This window comes from Emys orbicularis, chromosome 5, assembly GCF_028017835.1.
Source record: "Emys orbicularis isolate rEmyOrb1 chromosome 5, rEmyOrb1.hap1, whole genome shotgun sequence".
Classification (NCBI taxonomy): Eukaryota; Metazoa; Chordata; order Testudines; family Emydidae; genus Emys; species Emys orbicularis.
In genome coordinates this window covers 131873657-131896122 of record NC_088687.1, presented here as the reverse complement: position 1 = coordinate 131896122, position 22466 = coordinate 131873657, and the positions used below count along the sequence as shown (strand labels likewise).

General features: G+C 43.1%; 1 protein-coding gene across 1 annotated transcript; it reads left to right on the top strand.

The window, feature by feature from the left end:
- Positions 1–5817: 5817 nt before the first annotated feature.
- Positions 5818–21326, top strand: LOC135879047 (T-cell surface glycoprotein CD8 alpha chain-like). The gene is made up of 6 exons (XM_065404854.1): positions 5818–5847; positions 6300–6478; positions 7170–7544; positions 11882–11998; positions 13434–13464; positions 18992–21326. The coding sequence occupies exons 2-6, from the start codon at positions 6316–6318 to the stop codon at positions 19041–19043; spliced, it is 738 nt and encodes a 245-aa protein (XP_065260926.1). The 5' UTR covers positions 5818–5847; positions 6300–6315; the 3' UTR covers positions 19044–21326.
- The last annotated feature ends 1140 nt before the right edge of the window (positions 21327–22466 follow it).

The window sequence follows — 22466 nt, the reverse complement described above, 5'->3', positions numbered from 1 at the left end:
TAACATGACCTCTTTTAAGGATATTCTGTAAGCAGTGAGGCCTATTTGAAGCATTATGTTTGTTTGTTTGTTTTAAAGTTTTACATGAAAAAGCAGTATTGACTGAGATGTAACAAAACAAGGCCACTCTTAGGGATATTTTGTAGAAGTTTAGTGAACTAAAAAGGTTTAAGATACTAGCCTATCCTTTTAAAAATAGTGTTTTTAAAGTACCAAAACAGCAACTGGGTAAGAATATGAAAACAGGCAATTGAGGGGAGTTTACATATGTGTTTTAATTAACAAAAAAATAAACAAGACTGCTTTTTAAAGTTTGGATTTATACAAAAAAAAAACAAGAAAAAATTAGCTTATGTAAAAAATGTTAGCTGTTTGTTTTTTTACTGGTGATAAGGAGTCTGCCCCGCACACACACACCTTCCTACTTCCCCCCCACCCCTTCTTCTTTTCTAATGTTTTTTAAAATCTAAACCGAGGACAAACAAATTTTAAAAAAGCCACAGTCACAGAGATCAGGCCATGGGGATAAGAAAGCTGTTCTGAGTTTTAGGGGGAATGTTGATAACTCTTTTAGTGAAACAGTTTTGTAGGCAGCCATTCTGTGTTAGTTGTTATGGTTTAGCATGGGCAAGCATTTGTCATTCGGAAGCACTTTCCTACTTTATGAGGTATTATCTCCCCCATCCTACAGCCTATCAGAAATATTAACAAAAACAAACTTAAAGATACTTTGTAGCAGGGCCTGCAAAGCAACAATTACAATTTTGTTTATCATTATCTTGTCTAAGCCCCTAGAGAATATTTTTTGTTTTGTTTTTATAAAACACTTTTATGCAAACTGTAACCCTAGATGATGTACAGCATTAAATAATATGAAACAGTAGATGAGAGACCAGAGACACTGTTGAAATCAGAGGGGTCATGATTAAGTCCTAATGCAGAGGGCCTGGGGTGGAAAATGAAAAGGTACAGCCGAAGCGGAAGACGGTATGATTTAAGAGGGGTTCTGGGGCTGTTTTGCAACAGTCCAGATGCCCCAACAGCCTATATCCCTCATGCACAAGCGCCAGGGCTGGGTGGGGTGAGTGGGCCTTTGTTAGAGGAACAGGCCGCTCATATACCTCTTGTTGTTGTTGACAAACTGTAACCTAACTGCACATATACTACGGGGGCAACCTACTGCCCTTTTGACAAACCCCACACCCCTTGAACTCCATAAAAACACGCTTCACACAGTTATTTTCAACTGACATTTTATTTTACAACACGCCCTGTTTTGTTCCCAAAACATGCTCTAACTTTTAGTTTTTTCTTAGCAAGATTTTGTAATTTGCTGAACAAAGAAGACGGTCAACATTTCGCATTAAAGATTTATCTGTCGGTTTGATGATTTCATCTAAAACGCTATTTGGGTCCTTGGCCTCTGTCACTTTGTCCACCAATTCTGCCCCTACAGCTAAATGTTTCTGGGTTAAACAGAGGCACTGCAGTACGTATTCCAATGTGATGATGATATTTAATACACTCTCCATACACAAACTACCGCTAATTTCTTAAATTTTACAGTTCACATCATCTAAAGACCAGTACACACAGTCATGATGCCTCTGACCGGGGGCATCTATGGTGCATCCAGGACAATCCTCATTTTGTTTCTCTCTCAGGCAGTGCTTGATGATTCCGTGCACAGCCGCTCGCACAATTGCTCACATCACGGTTTTATGGTTATGAACTTGCACAGGCTTAATACCGAATTTCTCCATCAAGTTTAGACAGTACAGGGCGGCCTATAGAATAAGCATCCCCTCTGTTTCAGCATTCTGTTGAGCATCTGGTTTTGGGTCTGGGCAAAAACAGATCGGGCCCAATCCGCTCGTCCCTTCAGAGCTGTTGGTGTCCAGAACCTCCTGGGTCAAGAGACCCCTGCAGCATGCAGCTTTTAAAAACAACAAACAACAACAAATGCAATATGTCTCTGTGCGGGCTTGATCCAAAAGGCTCTAGGTGCAGCCATCTTTAATCATCAGACCCATTTAAGTAGAAGCTCCTCCTTACTTACGGAGGGAGAGCAACGTCAGCTGTAAACTATTGGCTAAGAATATCATGTGGCCTGGCTAAAGTAATAATAATAGAATCATAGACTTTAAGGTCAGAAGGGACCATTATGATCGTCTAGTCCGACCTCCTGCACAACGCAGGCCACAGACTCTCACCCACGCACTCCTGTAACAAACCCCTAACCTATGTCTGAGCTATTGAAGTCCTCAAATCGTGGTTTGAAGACTTCAGGGTGCAGAGACTCCTCCAACAAGTGACCCATGCCCCACGCTGCAGAGGAAGGCGAAAAACCCCCAGGGCCTCTGCCAATCTGCCCTGGAGGAAAATTCCTTCCCGATCCCAAATATGGCGATCAGCTAAACCCTGAGCATGTGGACAAGACTCACCAACCAGCACCCAGGAAAGAATTCTCTGTAGTAACTCAGATCCCAGCCCATCTAACATCCCATCCCAGGCCATTGGGCATATTTACCGCTAACAGTCAAAGATCAATTAATTGCCAAAATTAGGCTATCCCATCATACCATCCCCTCCATAAACTTATCAAGCTTAGTCTTGAAGCCAGATATGTCTTTTGCCCCCACTGATCCCCCTGGAAGGCTGTTCCAGAACTTCACTCCTCTGATGGTTTGAAACCTTCATCTAATTTCAAGTCTAAACTTCCTGATGACCAGTTTATATCCATTTGTTCTTGTGTCCACATTGGTACTGAGCTTAAATAACTCCTCTCCCTCCCTGGTATTTATCCCTCTGATATATTTATAGAGAGCAATCATATCTCCCCTCAGCCTTCTTTTGCTTAGGCTAAACAAGCCAAGCTCTTTGAGTCTCCTTTCATAAGACAGGTTTTCCATTCCTCGGATCATCCTAGTAGCCCTTCTCTGTACCTGTTCCAGTTTGAATTCATCTTTCTTGAACATGGGAGACCAGAACTGCACACAATATTCCAGATGAGGTCTCACCAGTGCCGTGTATAACGGTACTAACACCTCCTTATCTCTACTGGAAATACCTCGCCTGATGCATCCCAAGACTGCATTAGCTTTTTTCACGGCCATATCACATTGGCAGCTCATAGTCATCCTGTGATCAACCAATACTCCGAGGTCCTTCTTCTCCTCTGTTACTTCCAACTGATGCGTCCCCAGCTTATAACCAAAATTCTTGTTATTAATCCCTAAATGCATGACCTTGCACTTTTCACTATTAAATTTCATCCTATTACTATTACTCCAGTTTACAAGGTCATCCAGATCCTCCTGTATGATATCCCGGTCCTTCTCTGTATTGGCAATACCTCCCAGCTTTCTGTTATCCGCAAACTTTATTAGCAGATTCCCACTTTTTGTGCCAAGGTCAGTAATAAAAAGATTAAATAAGATTGGTCCCAAAACCGATCCCTGAGGAACTCCACTAGTAACCTCCCTCCAGCCTGACACAGACTAACACGGCTGCTACTCTGAATCCAGCCTGACAGTTCACCTTTCAGTATGACCCGTTGTAGTCTCCCCTTTAACCAGTTCCTTATCCACCTTTCAATTTTCATATTGATCCCCATCGTAATTAGCTAATAATTCCCCATGTGGAACCGTATCAAATGCCTACTGAAATCGAGGTAAATTAGATCCACTGCGTTTCCTTTGTCTAAAAAATCTGTTACCTTCTCAAAGAAAAGGAGTATCTGTGACACCTTAGAGACTAGCAAATTTATTTTTGCAACAGAAAAACTTGCAATTTTGCAACAGAAAAGCTTCAAAAACAGACTCCAACGAGAAACTGCTGAACTTGAATTAATATGCAAACTAGATACCATCAATTTAGGCTTGAATAGAGACTGGGAATGGCTGAGCCATTACACACATTGAATCTATTTCCCCATGTTAAGTATCCTCACATCTTCTTGTCAAACTGTCTGAAATGGGCTATCTTGATTATCACTACAAAAGTTTTTTTTCTCCTGCTGATAATATCTCATCTTAATTAATTAGCCTCTTAGAGTTGGTAGGGCAACTCACACCTTTTCATGGTCTCTGTATGTGTATATATATCTCCTTACTATATGTTCCATTCTATGCATCCGATGAAGTGGGCTGTAGCCCACGAAAGCTTATGCTCAAATAAATTTGTTAGTCTCTAAGGTGCCACAAGTACTCCTGTTCTTTTTGCAGATACAGACTAACACGGCTGCTACTCTGAAACTTCTCAAAGAACTAGATCTAGTTGGTTTGGCACGATCTACCTTTTGTAAAACCATGTTGTATTTTGTCCCAATTACCATTGACCTCAATGTCCTTAACTACTTTCTCCTTCAAAAATTTTTCCAAGACCTTGCATACTACAGATGTCAAACTAACAGGCCTGTAGTTACCTGGATCACTTTTTTTTCCTTTCTTAAAAATAGGAACTATGTTAGCAATTATCCAGTCATACAGTACAACCCCTGAGTTTACAGATTCATTAAAAATTCTTGCTAATGGGCTTGCAATTTCATGTGCCAGTTCCTTTAATATTCTTGGATGAAGATTATCTGGGCCCCCCGATTTAGTCCCATTAAGCTGTTCGAGTTTGGCTTCTACCTCGGATGTGGTAATATCTACCTCCATATCCTCTTTCCCATTTGTCATCCTACCATTATCCCTAAGCTCCTCATTAGCCTCATTAAAGACTGAGGCAAAGTATTTGTTTAGATATTGGGCCATGCCTAGATTATCCTTAACCTCCACTCCATCCTCAGTGTTTAATGGTCCTACTTCTTCTTTGTTTTCTTCTTATTTATATGGCTAGAGAACCTTTTACTATTGGCTTTAATTCCCTTTGCAAGGTCCAACTCTATATGGCTTTTGGCCTGTCTCACTTTATCCCTACGTGTTCTAACCTCAATAAGGTAGCTTTCCTTGCTGATCCCTCCCATCTTTCACTCCTTGTAGGCTTTCTGCTTTTTCTTAATCACCTCTCTGAGATGCTTGCTCATCCAGCTTGGTCTACAGCTCCTGCCTATGAATTTTTTCCCCTAAGGAGGAGCTTCTACTTAAACGGGTCTGATGATTAAAGATGGCTGCACCTAAAAGGCCCTGGCCAACACCGGCAGTCAAGCCTCTCATGAAGAGACATTATATATATAAATAAATATAATATAAACTGTCTGTGGTTTTAAACCTGGGGTGTTTCTGCATGCTCTATTTTATTGAAACACACCTGTAAATAAAGGGATGTGTCTTCATATAGGCTTGTTTTTTCAAGTAATTATTTTTATTTCATTCATTATATTATTATTTTATACTTTATTCCTTTACAAAACTTAATGTAACTTTTACTTGCATTTGTTAAAAAGTTTGGGGACGAAGCAGCCTTCTTATCTCTGACCCACTAACTCACAGATGCTGTTTTTGCTAACAGGGGCTTTGCTGCAGCTTCAAATTGTCCTCACTAAAAAATAACCGGTGCTAGTCTAAAACATGGGGGAAAACTTTTAAAAATTGTTTGTTACTAAGGGCTTATGGTTTTAACTTTTATTAAAGCCCCTATGTAAAAGGGCTAAATGGTGGGGAAAATGCTTGGGGTCTGTTTTTTTAGATAAGAATAAGGCAGTTAAAGGGGGGGTAGGGAGGAGAGGGGAGGGAGATGGCGCTTGTTTAAAAATCTTGGGATGAAAGGGTTGGTTCAGGAAAATGAATTCTATGACACTGCCGTAGAACAACATCTGATTGGGCCGATCCAAAGGCGGTGATAACAAGCCTGAGGGGCTGTGAACCTGGGAAGTTGCCTCTTTCCGCAGAAACACTTGGAAGGGTAAGATCTCTTTCTCTCTGACTCAACCATGTGCTGTCAATCTTTGCCCTTTGCAAAGGGGCTTTCTTTTCGCTTTTCTTGCCCTGTTCTTTCTTTTAACCTATGTTTAGATGTTGAACCTATCTAAACTCTTTTTAAATGCTTTTTTCTTAACCTACCCTTATATTTAATAGTTTAAATGCTTTTCTATTAACCTATCTTTATACTTTTTACCATGTGCTTACTAAACAGTCTCTGCTTTAGTAAATTCCTTTTTCTTGCCATGTGTGTTCTTTTTAAACCTATTTTTCTCTTTTATTTAATGTTTTTAAATGTTCTTTTCTTAACCTACACTTGTATTTAACATTTTAAATGTTTCTTTCTTAACCAACCTTTATATTTTTTACCATGTGCTTACTAAACAGTTTCTGCTTTAGTAAATGTGTTTTTTTTTTTTTCATTTAATTTTGGAGGCTGAGAAACTTTCCCATGATGTTTGCTGACATCACATCCTCCCCAAAAGGCACTATGTCCTATCAAGCCAGACCAGCAAATTCATCTTTGCTCTGCTGCGCCTTTCTTGAGAACAGTCAGCACAAGGAGATAATGGCCAGATTCGTTTCTTTGCTGTTTTTTCTCAGTCTGAACTTGTGTGAGTACAGAATCGCTATTTAGTGTAACCTCTTTAAGCAGGGTAATTAATAATGGGAGTTTAGGGTGGTCTCTCCAGAGTCATCTGGATGGAGGAGTCAAAACAAAGGTTAAAAAGCAAACAAACCCACCAGATTAATTTTCAGTTTTGTGTTTTACTTTGTTTCTGCGAGTGAATAGAGAAAATGGCCCAGAGCCTGAGCTCAGTCATGCAGGTGCAGCCAGTGGAGTTACTCCAGATTTACTCCAGCATGACTGAGAGCAGAGTCCGGCCCAAGGATTTTTTGGGGTTCCAGAAATCAAAACTAATGCATCATTTTAAAAAACTTGGTACCTGTCAGTGTAACCTGAGCTTTCACCCAGATGGCTTCTCTGCATCAGATGATCTATTGAGCTAGGGCAGCCGGTGTAAGGACTCGGGCGATCGCTGAGCACGCTGTAGAGCTGAATCCTGACAGTCACTGAAACTGATTATCCGAGTCTGCCTGAGAGTGTGTTGATCCCTTAGCCCTGTGCATGTTCTCGGTTCACTGCTCTGGGTGTCTCCATGGCACTAATCAGCGAGGATGGAGCTTTGAGTGAGGTCTGAGACCCCAGTAAGGAGAATACGGCTTGGGATGGTGCTGAGGACGCTCTCTGTGGATGGGTGTGACTGTGCTGATAACTGTGCTGGATGAATTTCTCTCCCTCAGGCTGCTGCAGGTCCGAGGGCCAGAGAAGCAAAATGAGTGTGAGGCTCCGCAGCGGTGGCAGCCCCCTTGCCCTGGGAGCCCCGGTGGAGTTGGAGTGTGTGATCTCAGACCACAGCCTGTCCAACAGCGGCGTCTCCTGGATGCGCCAGCACAGGGACTCTGCCCCCCAGTTCATCTTGTTCGTTACCTCCCTCAACCGGGTGGCATCGACGGAGAATGGAAAACCACCCGCACGCTTTGACGCAAAAAGAGAATCCAAAAACTACACACTGACCGTGAAGTCCTTCCAGGAGCAGGACCAGGGCAATTATTACTGCATCGTCAAACACAACCAGAGGCTGCACTTCAGCTCCGGGGTCCCACTCCACCTGCCAGGTCAGCACCTACTTCACCCCATTTCAGCCCCCAATGCCTGGGCTGGAGCCTCAGCATTCCCTCTCCCTCCAGCCCAGCATCATCCTTATCATGCTCATCAACCCTCAGACCTGGCCCTTTCTTCCTGTGTGCCCAGGTTGGCAGGTGTCAGGGGTCTCTGTATAGAGCCCTCTGCCCAGGACACCCCTCTCAATGTTTCACTTTCCCTGAATGTCTCAGCCACGTGGACTCCTGGCATGTCCCTCACCCTCCTTCTCCGTCACACCCCTTCACCTCCATTCACTGCCCATAACTTCCAGCAGTTGGGTGTCCCTGAGCAGGGTGTAGGTTTCCCCATAGGGTCCTAGTGATCCCCTTCTTTCAGGAGACTGGAGACAATGGGATAGATGCCTGCTAACTTTCCCCTCCCCGTTCCCAGTCATGCTTCAGCATGGATAATGCCATAGGAATGATGCTCAAAATACTGGCATCCCCTTCTACCCAACAAACCCCATCACTGACTCCCCCTTGTACCTAACAAACCCCATGTGACCAGGGTCCAAATGGGGAGCCAGCTGTGATCACCCAATTAGGGTGAACTGCAAAGAATGGGGCAGACAATCCCCATAAAGCTGGTGGATATTCCAATACTTAGATTTACCAAGACAGCATAAAACAGCTTCTTTATTACCTTACGGGTTACTCAGAAGTCCAAACAACACAGTTCCCTTAAACTGATCCAGCCTCAGGCCTCCATCCAGGTACCCATGTCAAATATGATGATTTCTGAAAATCTTATTTCATCATATAAAAGAAAAGGTTCTACTAATCCCAAAGGATCAGACACATTACCTCCCAGGTTAATGAATGTTTCAGATCTTACCCAAATACACGCTACAGCCAATTCTTATTAACTAAACTAAAATGTATTAAAAAACAAAAGAGAGAGAGGATGGTTAAAAGATCAATATACAGACAGACATGAGTTCAATTTATTTAGGTGCAGATTCATAGCAGAGATGGGGAGCTTTGTGGTTGCAAAGAGTTCCTTTAGAATTCAGTTTATAGGTCATAGTCCAATGTTCAAATCTTATACAGTATTCAGGGTGCACCAGCATAACTGGGACCTCAGTCTTGCGACTCAAACTTCCCCTGATGAAGTCTAAGCAGATCTGAGATGACAGATTTGGGACTCAAGGATCTTTTATACAATTTCATGTCTTTTGACAAGTTGGAATTCCTCAGGGAACAAAAGGTAATTAGGATGACTTTGAAGAAGGTCCATCACCTGTATTTAGCTATGCGAATTAACGTAATACCATTTGCTTGTTCCTCCACCATTCACAGTACATTTCAAAGAGAGATAAATACTGAGATATCCCATGTTTACAATTCATTTACATGATAGGATGTTCTTTTGACCTCTGAGTTATCAGAATACAGCATAGACAGGGACTGTTGATTACATTGTCCTCCTTACTCATACATATGTAAATACACAAAAACACAAACATTATCTCCCCACATGTCTTCTGTGGGTTATTTATTTTGCAGGATGTTTAACCCTTTCTAGCCATGCATCACACCCCATCACTCACAGCCCCTTCTACCCAACAAACCCCATCACTGACACCCCCTTCTACCCAAGAAACCCAATCAGGGCCGCCGAGAGCAGGTTCGGGCCCTGGTGAAAAATTTTTGGGGGCCCCCCAGCAAGGGCGGACCGGCTAAACAGGGCCAACGAGGGGCGGGGAAGCCGGGCCCCGGGCCCCGTTCCGGACCGCCGGGCCCCAGTAATTTGTACCGGCTTCCCCCACCTCTCGTCGGCCCTGAACCCGATCACTGATACCCCCTTCTACCCAACAAACCCCATCATGCCAACTTCTGCCCAACAAACCCCATCACTGACACCCCTTTCTACCCAAGAAACCCGATCACTGATACCTCCTTCTACCCAACAAACCCCATCATGCCAACTTCTGCCCAACAAACCCACCACTGACACCCTGTGCTACTCAACAAACCCCATCACTGACACCCCCTTCTTCCCAACAAACCTGTAAACATTAAGAAAATATTTTAAAAAATCAAACCCCAAACCTTACCCAAGCAGAGTTTTGACCCCAAAATGGGATAAGTGCCAGAGACTCTGTGACGTCCACAGGGGCTTTGCTATTGCTACTGATTTTATGTGGACTGGAAGGCACACAGATACTATGATGATGGGGTGATGGGTTGGATCACAGAAACCCCCTTGGGAACTGCCACCCAGGGCCGGCTCCAGGCACCAGCTTCTCAAGCAGGTGCTTGAGGCGGCCGCTCCGGAGAGGGGCGGCACGTCCAGGTATTCGGCGGCAATTCGGCGGATGGTCCCTCACTCCGCCTGGGAGCGAAGGACCTCCCGCCAAATTGCCGCCGCAGATCGCGATCGCGGCTTTTTTTTCGTTTGTTTGTTTTTTTGTTTTGGCTGCTTGGGGCGGCCAAAACCCTGCAGCCGGCCCTGCTGCCACCTGATGTGCCAAGACTACTTCTGCCCCTGCTTTCCCTCTGCCAGCCTGGGAATCCAGCACCCTGTCTTGCTGAGCCAGACACGCCCGCCTGCTCCAATACAGACTCAGGGTCCAAACCAAGTGGCCAAAAGCTGCAGACTTAACTGAAAACAGCTTACAGAAGTGTTCCTGTCTTTAACACTCAGATACCCAACTCCCAATGTGGTCTAAACCCAAATAAATCCGTTTTACCCTGTATAAAGCTTATACAGCTTATAAAGCTTATACAGGGTAAACTCATAAATTGTTCGCCCTCTATAACACTGATAGAGAGATATGCACAGCTGTTTGCTCTCCCAGGTATTAACACATACTCTGAGTTAATTGATAAGTAAAAAGTGATTATATTAAATACAAAAAGCAGGATTTACGTGGTTTCAAGTAGTAACAGACAGAACAAAGTGAATTACGAAGTGAAATAAAATAAAACACGCAAACCTATGCCTAATATAAATGAATACAGATACAAATCTCACCCTTAGAGATGTTTCAATAAGTTTCTTTTCTCAGACTGGACACCTTCCTAGCCTGGGCACAATCCTTTCCCCTGGTACAGCTCTTGTTCCAGCACACGTGGTAGCTAGGGGATTCCTCATGCTGGCTGCTCCCTCTTTCCCTGTCCCAACCACTTATATATCATAAGCATAAAGCATATTCCAGTTACACTATATTCACACTCATTAGCATATTTTTATAAAATCATATAGACTGCAGCGTCACAATGGGCAGCAGGATAAAACCAGATTAGATAGATAGATAGATAGATAGATAGATAGATAGATAGATAGATAGATAGATAGATAGATAGATAGATAGATAGATGAGTTTGGAGTCTGTTCCAGGACTGGGATTGCCCCAGGAGGTCCCTACAGAGTACTCTTGGCTGGGGAAGGAGTTGTTGTCCACGTGAGCTATGGGTACGTGGGGGCAAAGCCTCTATTGGCTCTACTGGGGGAGTGAGTCCTGAAGGGAGGGACAGAGGAAGGCAGCGAGAGGAGATGAAGGGACAGAGATTGACTTCACTACCTGTTGTTTCCATTCTTGTTTCCAGCACCCCCCACCGCAGCCCCCTCTACGAAGGTGACCACCCCCCAGCCCAGCACCAAGGAACCCGGGGACTGCAAACACTCCCCAAACTTCGGCTCGTCCCCACAGCTTTGGGGGAGCCAGAGCCCCCAGCGGCGGGGCTGGCTGTGATTTCACAGGCGCTGGCTGCTCGCTCTGCAGGCAGCGGGGCTGGCTGTGATTTCACAGGCGCTGGCTGCTCGCTCTGCAGGCAGCATTGGCTCCCGGGCTCGCGCTGGTTTTCCCGGGCTGAACAGCCCATTGCAGAGCAATCCCCACAGCGCCAAGCCGTGCTCACTTCTTAGCGCGCACAGCCAGGCATGCCGGGGGGACAGCCCCGCTCCTGCCCCTTTGCCAGTGCTGGGCTGTGTGGGAAGCGCAGGGCGGACTGGGAGATCCCAAGCCCAGGTTTGCCGGCCACGTGTTTTCCCTGCGGAGGGAAACCTGGCGGCTCGTTAAACCAGCCCCGCCGATAAATTCAGCAGCTCACGCACGAGCACCAGCCCTGTCCTCCCCGCTGGGATCGCTGCCGAGTAGCAGAAACGGCTCCCCCCACTATTGGCCAGCACGGGCCGTCTCTGTCTCCACAGCACGTGGTGCACCTTGCACCTGTCCCTCCCCTGCATCGAGTGCATCCTGCACCCCCACCCACCGCCTGATCCCTCCTCTTGGAGCGGAGCCGGGGCGGGGGATCGCTGAAGCTCGTGGTTTAGTTTTATTTTTTACGCTATTTTGTTTCTGCAGCGAAAGCCCCAAAGAAGGGGCTGGGTTTATCCTGTGACTTTTACATCTGGGTCCCCTTAACCAGCGCCTGCCTGCTCCTCCTCATTGCCCTGCTGGCCACCATCACAGCGTGTCAAAGTAAGTGACTCCCCTCCATCCGGCTGAGCCAGATACTCCTTAGCTCCCAGGCCAGAGAGCAGCGGTTTAAATTTAAAAATTGTCAGTGATGGTGACTCCACCATGACCCTTGGTAAATTGTTCCAATCGTCAATTACTTGCACCGTTAAAATAAGCCCTATTTCCAGACTGAATTTGTTTAGCTTCAGCTTCCAGCCATTGGATTGTGTATTTCTATAACGGGTGAGTCGTAGGGTGACCAGATGTCCCGATTTTATAGGGACAGTCCCGATTTTGGGGTCTTTTTCTTATATAGGATCCTATTACCCCCACCCCCTGTCCCAATTTTTCACACTTGCTGTCTGGTCACCCTAGGTGAGTGGCACGGAGATTAATTAATTAAATTAATTAATTAATTAATTTAATTAATTAATTAATGGAGATATCCCATCTCCTAGAACTGGAAGGGACCTTGAAAGGTCATCGAGTCCAGCCCCCTGCCTTCACTAGCAGGACCAAGTACTGATTTTGCTCCAGATCCCTAAGTGGCCCCCTCAAGGATTGAACTCACAATCCTGGGTTTAGCAGGCCAATGCTCAAACCACTGAGCTATCCCTCCCCCGGCATTCCCCCAGCAGAGAGCAGCCTGGCCATGAAAATAATTTTGACCAAAGATGTGGCCTGCTTCTTTGTGCTAAAATAAATGGTTCTCCCATATATTGGGTCAAATACAGCCCTGGTGCAATGTCAGTGGAGTTATGCCAAGGATGACTTTGGCTAAGTGGGCCAGATCCACCGTTGGTGTAAATCTGCAGAGCTTCATTGAAGTCAGTGGAGCAATGGTAATTTATACCAGGTGAGGATCTGGCCCAATATATCTTATTATCCCAGAGTACGTTGGCAACAGAAATGGATTCCGTGACGAGGGCACAGGGTGATCTTTACTCAAAAAATCCTCCTTCTTTTTCAGGGTCAGATCTGAGTTACCTCGTGTAAATTTGGTTGTGCTCTTCTGGCAATCCATGCCGCTTGCCTATTGTAGAAATAACCACGGCAAACAAATGTTCACTGGCTTTCCAGACTGGTATCGATAGCAAACACTAACGTACAGTCAATGCTCCAGTTTTGAGTTTTAGACCTGAATACAAACCGAAGGCTCAATCCTGCAGCCATTAATCACATGAGTGGCTCTTATTCCTGGGAGCAATTTCATCGACTTCAATAGGACTATGTGTTGGAAAAGGACTACTTGCCTTGCTTAAGGGTTGCCCAAAAGAAAACTAAAAGAGACAGTGGCTGACCCAAACCTACAGCAAATATAAACTCAGCTCTAGCATGCAAAGGATAATTTTTGGGGGGGGGAAGATTGCCGGTAATGTGTTGCTGCAGCGTCTTTTTTACTGAACAATGACTCGCTCGCTAATTCTTTCAACTTCATCTTCTTTTCTTTTTAAAGAAACCAGAAGACGAAGGTGCAAATGTAAAAGGTTGGTAAACTTCCATTTGGGGGCATTTTCTCTTTAGTTCAGTGGCTTCTTGCACAGCGTGTTATAAAAGTTAATTGATACCACAAGCCATAAAGTCCCACGCATCGGCCCCCTCACATGCACACAATATTACTTCTGAGGGTTTGTGTGTGTCATTAAGTCCGGAAAATCAGCCTTAAGGTTCTTGCTTTAACCCTTTCCCCTTTGTTATTATTATTTACCATTTAAATACACTAGCACCCAATATAGGGTAGGTGCTGCATAGGAAGACAGTTCATGCCTCAAAGAGTTTGCAGGCTGCAGACTTTGTGGATATGAATTACAGTAGGCCCTTTCATTAGAGGATCACCCAATGTACCTACCAAAGGTTACATGTCTCCGTCACGGATAATAGGGGAAAGTATAGTTTGTTTTTCCAGCAGGCGTGCTGTCACATTGGCCCGTGTTATCTAAGGGCTGCAAGGTGCTGAGCCCTCTGCGCCGGACCCCAAAAAATATTTTAGCACATGCATGATCCTATTGAAGACAGTGGGACTACACACATGCTTAAAGCTGAGCTGTACTTAAATCCTTTTCTGGATCAACTGAGGCAGGCAGGTTTAAATAGTTTTAAATGACTTCCCGAAGGTCTACAGAAGATTTTTGAAACAGGGGCAAGTCACACTTGTGTGAGCCTCATTTTACACTGTCCCAGTGAGTGCACACTAGGGATTTGCACTGGTGGGACTACATTGGTGCACAAATCCGTAGGATAGACAAGCCCTAAGTGTCAGGGTTGGGATTAGCATTTAGATGATCTGGACTTAATGAATGCTCAGTGTTGTATTTTCAAACCTCCAGAGCCTTTTCTTTGGCAAATCCAATGTCTGCAGAGAAAGCTAAGCTCACATTCCCCCTTCAGGACCCACATATGTCAGATTTTAAATTTCAGAACAAGCTATTTTTGAGTTACCTACATGAATAAATTCATCGGAGAAAAATTAACATCAGAAAAATGCTGTTTTTAATATCTCCCTAAGACAGAATGGTTACCAGATTGTTAAAAGGTATTAAAAATGAACTCCTAGGCTGAGATCAAGCATTAGAACTTGCTGCCCAAAGAGTAATGTTTTGTGAAAGGGTTTTAGAATGAAAATGCCTTCTGATCTTTAAATATAACACTGCGATCACAGCATTGTGACCACATCATAGCAACTGTACACAGGAACCTAAAAAATATATATGCCTCTATTATCTCACTCTATCTCCAGTATGAGCTACGTATTGCCTTGCAAAGTGCCATTCTAATCCACTGCAGAGTGTGTGTTACAGGCCCCCTCTGCTGATCTACAAGAGGATGGTGGTTGTTATGGTCAAGAGCTGAGCGTATAACAGATATTTTTCAGTTTGTGGGTTGAACTGGGGGGGAGAAATGGTTCAGTTAGAACCAAAACTGAATTTTTGCTATTTTTCCTTGCCAAACGAAAATTTTTTTGTTTCAGGTCAAATGAAACGTTTTGTTCAACCCAAAACAAGGGGTTTTTTGGCTCAGTTTTGGATTGTTTTGGGGGGCCTTTTACCCTTTCTTTTTCTAAAAGTTAAATTTCAAAATAAAATACCATTTTGAAACCAAAACTCCATATTTTTCATTTTGAAACGGCTGAACCGATACACTTCAACATTTTAGAAAATAAAATTCCAATTGTTTTTGGCCAAAACTACCCACTAACTTTGACCCTAATTCGCAAATAGTTTTGGTGACCTGAAAAATGCATTTTGTGGTGAAAAAAAAAAAATTCACTTAGCTCTATTACAGCCCCCAGCTAAAAAGGGTGGATACTTTAGTTCAAGCTATAGCAGCTCTTGCTTTTAGCTCTGGATGTCCCCAGTTCAATCCCTGGTGTGTTGGCCAAGAGGTCATCATGCCACGACATATCTTTTTGTTCTGTGTTTGTACAGCACCCAGCACAATGGGGCCTGGGTCCATGACTGGGGCTCCTAGGTGCTACTGTAATAACAAATAAAAATATTGCCTGTTTGCCTACCCAAAACTCCCATTGAAATTCCTATGCTATGTTAGTATGGGAAAAACCTAACAGCAGAACTATGGAGTGTAGAACCAATACCGTGAGATTCCAAGTGCCTCAGGAAACAGATTTTCTGTGCATGCCAGAAAAATTATATTTTAATTACTTACATTTCCATTATTTTAAAACTTTCCCCCCAAAAAACTTAGCAAAGCAATTATGCCTTAGTGCGTCAAGTTCATCTGTTGATATGTCATTTGTGCACAAAATGAAATCTTGGGAAAATGGGAACAAGTATGTATATTTTTCCCGGCTCCATTCAAAAACAGCTGAATGGATTGCACTCAAACTTCCCCAGAAATTCACCTGAGGGCTGACCAAAGCTTGGAAAGTTTCAGGCAAGAAAGAACATCTTGGAGAATGTTAGAGCTAGGAGCTGTTAAAGGGGAAGTACCAGTTTTCTTTTTGCAGTGTGAGGCATTTAAACCTTACACTTTATCGTAGTGAATAAAATGAATATCACACATATTGATGGGAAATGAGAATTAAAGGCCCAATCCTGAAAACCTTTATTCACAGGAGTAGTCCTTGCTCTGGTGAGCAGTTCACTGATTTCAATAACAGCTCTTCAGAAGTCACTGGTATGACTCAGCGTATGTCTAAACTACCCGCCGGATCGGCAGGCAGCAATCAATCCAGCGGGGGTCGATTTATCGCGTCTAGTGTAGATGCAATACATCGACCCCCAAGTGCTCTCCTGTCAACTCCTGTACTCCACCAAGCTGAAGTTGCATAACTTAGATCAATCCCTCCCCTTCAACCCTCAGTGTAGACCAGGGCTAATATGATAAAGGACTGCTTCTCAACAGGATCTGGCCCCAGGACTGGCACTGGCAACTTCAGGGTTTATTTTTTCCACCGCAAATGATTTTTCAGTGAAAGTATGCACTGTACACTGAGCTAGATCTTCAGCTGCTGTAAACAAGCGTACATCCAAAGGCCCTGGAGAGGCGCAGATTTACACTGTTTGAGGATCTGGCCTGCTAGACTTTCCTTTTAGCTGAACCTGATGAAACAGATTACTATAGAAGAAGGTGATTCCAGATTTTACACTGACAATCCTGGGCCTGATCCTGTGTGTACTGAGCCCTTCCTGCAAGGTGACAAGTGCCTTAAGTGAATGGGGTGGTGGGTGCTAAGCAGGAGGCTGGACCCGTGATCCTTTGCTCACACAAGCAGTCCCAGTGCTTTCGGAGCTACAACTCACATGACTGAGAAGGGCTAGCAGGATCAGGCCCGAGATGCTCACCACTTGTCGGCATTTGGCCGTTAGTAGACTTGGAGAGCACAGCAAGAGGGAAGTAGGAGCAGGCTTATTAATTGCTGCCAGCTTTCATCATAAAGTAAAGTATGATGGTGATTATTTATTTGTACTATTGTAGCATCTAAGTGCCCCAGTCACGGACCAGGACCTCTTTGTGCTAGGTGCTACACAAACATAGAACATAAATCCCCAAGGAGCTCGCAGTCTAGGTATCAGACAGAAGACGACAGATGGATACAGACATACAGGGGAGTACAAGGAACCAATGAGACAATATTGGTCAGCATAACAGGCAATGGTCTCAGAGCACCAGCAGCCTAACCGTTGTCAAGTTTTTTGTAGGCATCACAGCCAGAAAGAGTTTGAAGGAGGGATTTGAAGGAGGATAATGTATTAGTTATGCAGATGTTTATGAGGAGTTTCTCCCAAGCATGAGGGGCAGCATGGGAGAAAGCACGAAGATGCTTGTTTGAAAATTTAACAAGTGGGAGATGGAGTCTGATTTCATGGCCTATCGGAGGCAGTAGTTGATAGGTTGTGAGGGGCCTTGAAAGTAAAGACAAGTCTTTAGTCTTGGAAGGATTCAATTTTTATCAATAAATGTCAGTAAACACTGATTTCACCGCACACACACAAACCGACAAAAATATATTTCCATCGATAATTGAAATTTACAAATAGGCAAAGTAAGAAAAATACTGTTTAAGAACTTATTAGTCAACATCCTCTTATTTATTCTTGTGAATTAGGCTTATTGCAAATGGACTAGCAAATGAATAGTAAAAACAGGTATGACTGCTTGATTTAAGGCTATTTACTTCGTATATTTTGACATGTGATGTTGACAATTTGTGTTTTAATGGTTTATAAAGCTCTAACCTTAAAGCTTTGAATTTCAAATCTAAGGTCATGAAATAATTGTCCATCCCCCATAATTTCCCACAATTGTGAAAATTTAAATTGATAAAAATAGAAAAAAGTCTTAAAACCCATAAATTGTGCAACTGTAAACGTATAAATTGTTAAAAATCTAAAAAATTGCTTTAAAATAGACATTGACATTATCTTTCAAAATTATTAAAAAAAAAAAATCAAATTCTGCCAAGCCTACTTATGTTTGATACAAGACTTCTCTACAAAGTACACATTTCGATCTGTGGTTCTTAAATATTTACATATTTTCTTAAGATCAGAAGCGTCCCAGGGACCACATGCCCTTTCCCCCTGCAAGTCCAGAAGCCACATCTGCCTTGCAGAAACCAGGAATCTTAGCTACGTGAAAAAGTAATAGCAGGACAGTATAGCAAATAAACTCACTCTGACATGGTTGGTACTGACAGCTTAGTTACTTCCCTCCTTTTTTCTTGTGTCTATTTCCTGTTCTCTGCGCAGAACCTTACAGTACATTCTACTGGATTTCCCCCAGTTGCCTGCAGCCCCCACTGCCCTAATCAATCCAGGTCACTTTGCATTATAGGTCTCTTCCCTGAGTGCTTGTAACTCCTCCAGGTCTGGCACAGCAGACAAATTTGATCACGGTTGTACTTCTTCCAAAAAAGCCACAAGCTAATTCTTGCCATTTTATCAAAAGTCTTATAATATTTAATGTTAAGGTGCTAACTCCAGGAGTCATGTGATTATGTAAGAGTCTCGGCTTTCATTTAAAAAAAGACATTTCTAGCCCTCATGATTTCAGAGAAATGCCTGAAAACATAACCTGAGTGTAACCCAAAGGTTCAGAAACCAGAGGCAAATAAAAAGAATCCAAAATGCATTATTATTATTTTTTTAAATCTCATGCTTTTAAAGGCAGTCTCATGATTACTGGGGCCCTGACTCATGATTTTTGATGTTTGGGATTGGCAATACCATGTCACAAAGAACAATACGAAGCAGCTGTACAGGATCCAGATTGGGGACTGTTTTGTTGATCAAAAAACCTTTGTAAGGTCCTGAAAGAGTTATGGAGCGGGCTACAGCAAGCAGAAGGTGTCACTAGTTGATGACTGGCAGGTGCTTCGCCAGTGTGAAGTGTACCCAGAAGTACTCCATGGCCTACAGCTTGAGAACCATTGGTTTAGATGAAGGCCAGATGAGCTGATCAATGCTGGTGGATCTTGCTTTTTTACAGAAGTCATTTTCTTGTTCACTTCACATCCAAATAAATTGTAAACATTGCCTTTTCCTCTCTCTTTAGGCCTATGAATGGGAGCAATGGAAAACCCAGCATGCCAAACAGATACGTGTAACGTGACTGAGCCATTTGCATCTGGATCTCCAAACAGGAGCTGTCACTGCATAAACAAACCATACGTCCATTTGGATTACTGATTCTCGCCCTCGCTTTATTTTTTAAAATGTTCTTGTACTTTCTATTCTGTTAAGTTTTAAAAGGCAAATTCTTCAAAAAGAGCGTATAGATAATGCTGGACACCAGCCACTTTCTACATCAATTCTATTGCCTGGATTTTAAAATGTAGCTCCCTCCAAAATTTTCTTGGTTGAATCTTTCAAGCTGGTTTCCAAGTCATTAAAAAGAAAAATATGCCAAATGACATAGTCCATAACTCTAGCAAAGCCCCCACTTATTGAAGTCTGTGGCACAAATCCTGAGATTTTTATTGTCCTTACTCAGATATATACCAATTGACTTCAACAGCTAAGTAAAGACCTCAACATTCAGTCTGTTGGGAATTTTGCCTGCACAAAAACCGAGTAAAGACTGCCAGATTAGGCCTGCCACGACAAAGTGTGTGATCCGCAGCAACTGAAGTCAGTGAAAAGCTCTCATTCACTTCAGTGATGCAGGACTGGGGCCTTCGTGAAGACATTTTTATTTGTGATGCTGCCTACAATGGGGAAAGGAGATCAAAGGTATTTAATCTAATGAGCATCCCAATGCCAAGCTAACTGGTAGTGGGGCATTAGCACAAGCTAATTTTAATTTTTTAATTTTAAAATGGGGCAAAAAGCCAGATAAGTTTGAACAATCACAGAGTTTAGTAACAGCAACTGGCTGAAATCAATGAAACTGTAAAACTTTTAGAAGACATGAGGCAGGGTTGAAAGGGCAAATGCTAAAAAGGGCTGTTATTCTTTTATGGTCCCTAAGACTAAAGATTACAGGCTCCAGCATTCTGCCTTTATTCAGGTAGACTCTCACTGACTTCAGTGGGAGATTTGACTGATCAAGGTATGCAGGATTCATCCTATTTCTAGGCACCCACGGGTAAGTGGCAAAAGAGTAAATCTAACCCCACTCTCCCTTCCGCAAACCAGTGTTTTAAGCACAGAATGAAAGATCTTAGTTTTTTCAACTATGCAGTTGATGTAAATATTTTCTTGCTATAATTGCCATAAAGATTTTCAATATTTCTGTTCCCAACAATCAGTATAAATACTGTGGAACAATTCAACTATACTTCTAGATATTCTCACTAAAGTACATTTCCTTTTCTTCTTCTTAGCCTCCGAAAAGCTAGAGAACTAAATAAAAATATAAATGACCTTTTTGCTGAGAGATTTGACTAAGAGAAGAAAGGTGTTGCTGTGGTTAAAGATACAGGACTAGGTTTCAGAAGACCTGGGTTCAAATCCCAGCTCTACCACAGTCTGTAACCTTAATCGCTCTGTGCCTCAGTTTCCCATCTGTAAAATGGGGACAATAGTACTTCCATACCTTGCTGTCACGTTAAACCCATAAATACTTTGGGGATAAAGACCCTACAGGTCTGTAGATACAAGATGCTGACTGGCAAGAGAGATCTCTTACTACATATTTGTATACAAATCAGCCGGGCAAAATGTTCCCATCTGAATTGGCACTACCACAGTAACACAATCCAAATCCACTTCCAACATCCCAAGTGTATCTCTTCTTAAACAATGGATCTGGTAATAAGTGTGGCCCCAATTTAGTAAAGTCCTTAAGCTTGTGCCTATCTCGAGACTTGTGAGGAGTCCCATTCACTAGACCAAGAAATCCTTTTGTGACAGACGTTGAGATGCCATGTAATAATCTATGAATACTGAGATATAATAATGTTATGAACACTGCATGTGACCTGTTCTGTAAAGGGAAGTTACAGTAGAGTATGGTGGGTTATTGGAATTTCCTGAATGAATGTATCGATCTGACTTAATAGGAGGTTGTGAGAAAAGCAAGCAGGAAAGCAACAAAATAGCTAGAGGTAAGCAACCCTCCCAACAAATACGGGGGTCAGGGAGGGAGAGAGTTTGAGGGGCAATTGTAAGACAATGGCATTCCTCCAGGCCCTAGGCCAAAGTGACATAGCGGTTCTGCTATCAAAGGGCTATAAACAGTTAAGCCTCCTCAGGAGAAGGAGGATCAATTGTCAGCATGGGTGACAGATCCAGAGAGAGGCTCTGTGGAGGAGTCTGAAATATTAGGATCTTTCCCCAGATCCAGGGAACGGTAAGCCTTAGGGAAAGACAGGCAAGCATGGAGGGTGTTGATTGTTTTAAGATTTTTTTTCTCTGAAAGCCTTTTGTACTAAATAAAGAATACATTGCTTGACGAATGGTGCCTGGTCACTAGTTATCACTGTCATTGCTCCAGAGGGGATGGAACTGCAGGCACTGAGGATAAATTAGACCTGCCGAGGTAACCACGGTTGATCACAGGGGACTGCAGAGTGGGAGAATCACATGATTCTATACCAAGAGAGGTGATGGCGTGAGGCCCAAGACCTGAGAGGGGTGCATGTGATGAGACCAGAAGGAGTCAGAGGTGCAGTTAGCTCAATAACTTGGACAACTTTGTTACACAATGCATAACTAATCTGTGGAACTCATTGCCACAAGATATTATTGAAGCCAAGAGTAGAGCAAGATTCAAAAAAGAACTAGACACATATATAATTATATATATGTGTTATATATATAGTTAGTTAGTTAGTTATATTGCAGTAAATGCTTGTGTTAAATGCTCTACCTACACATCATAAGAGACAGTCCCTGCCCCAGAATTTATAGTCTACACATACAAATGATAGGAAGATCAATAGAGGCACAGAGAGGGGAAATGGCATGCCCAAGGTCACAGAGCAGGTCAGGGGCAAAGCTGAGAGTAGCACCCAGGTCTCCTTACACCCAGTCCATTGCCGTAGCCTCTGGACAATAGTGCCTCATTGAGTGTATTCACAGTTACAGTAGACCGATTTGTTTTTTGTTAATGTTTGTTAAGAAGGGAGCATTTACATTCATGCTGCAGGGCATAAGCCAACTTCTAGCTTACTACAGGTTCAGAAGAACCTTCCCCTTTGGGGAGATTATTCCAAAATTGTCCACCAAAGCATTTCTTACAGTTTCCTCTGAAGCATCTGGCCACTGTCAAAGACAGGATACTAGACTAGAAAGAACCCTAGCCTGATCCAGTATGGCATCTCCTCAGTTCCTAAGAGAAGCTGTACTCTGGGTTGATACTTTCCCCTAAGGAATAATGGGGGACTCAGAAATAGTCTCTGCACCTAAAACAATATATCTGGGGTCTGTAAAACAGGTATTACAATCTCACTGCATTGAGCTCAGACTAAGAGAATTGAGCTGTCGTAAATAGAACCGTAGAAAATCTCACTAGTTGGAACTTTTTAAAAAGTTTTGTCCTTTTCTTTCCCCCACACATCAAAACAAAGGCCGAGGTGTGTTGCTCT

Excerpts from the sequence above, each read along its gene's own strand:
- LOC135879047 (XM_065404854.1), top strand. The coding sequence starts at position 6,316 with ATGATGTTTGCTGACATCACATCCTCCCCAAAAGGCACTATGTCCTAT. Across the intron at positions 7,545-11,881 it reads GGTCCCACTCCACCTGCCAG|CGAAAGCCCCAAAGAAGGGG; the intron begins GTCAGCACCTAC and ends TTGTTTCTGCAG. Across the intron at positions 11,999-13,433 it reads CACCATCACAGCGTGTCAAA|AAACCAGAAGACGAAGGTGC; the intron begins GTAAGTGACTCC and ends TTCTTTTTAAAG.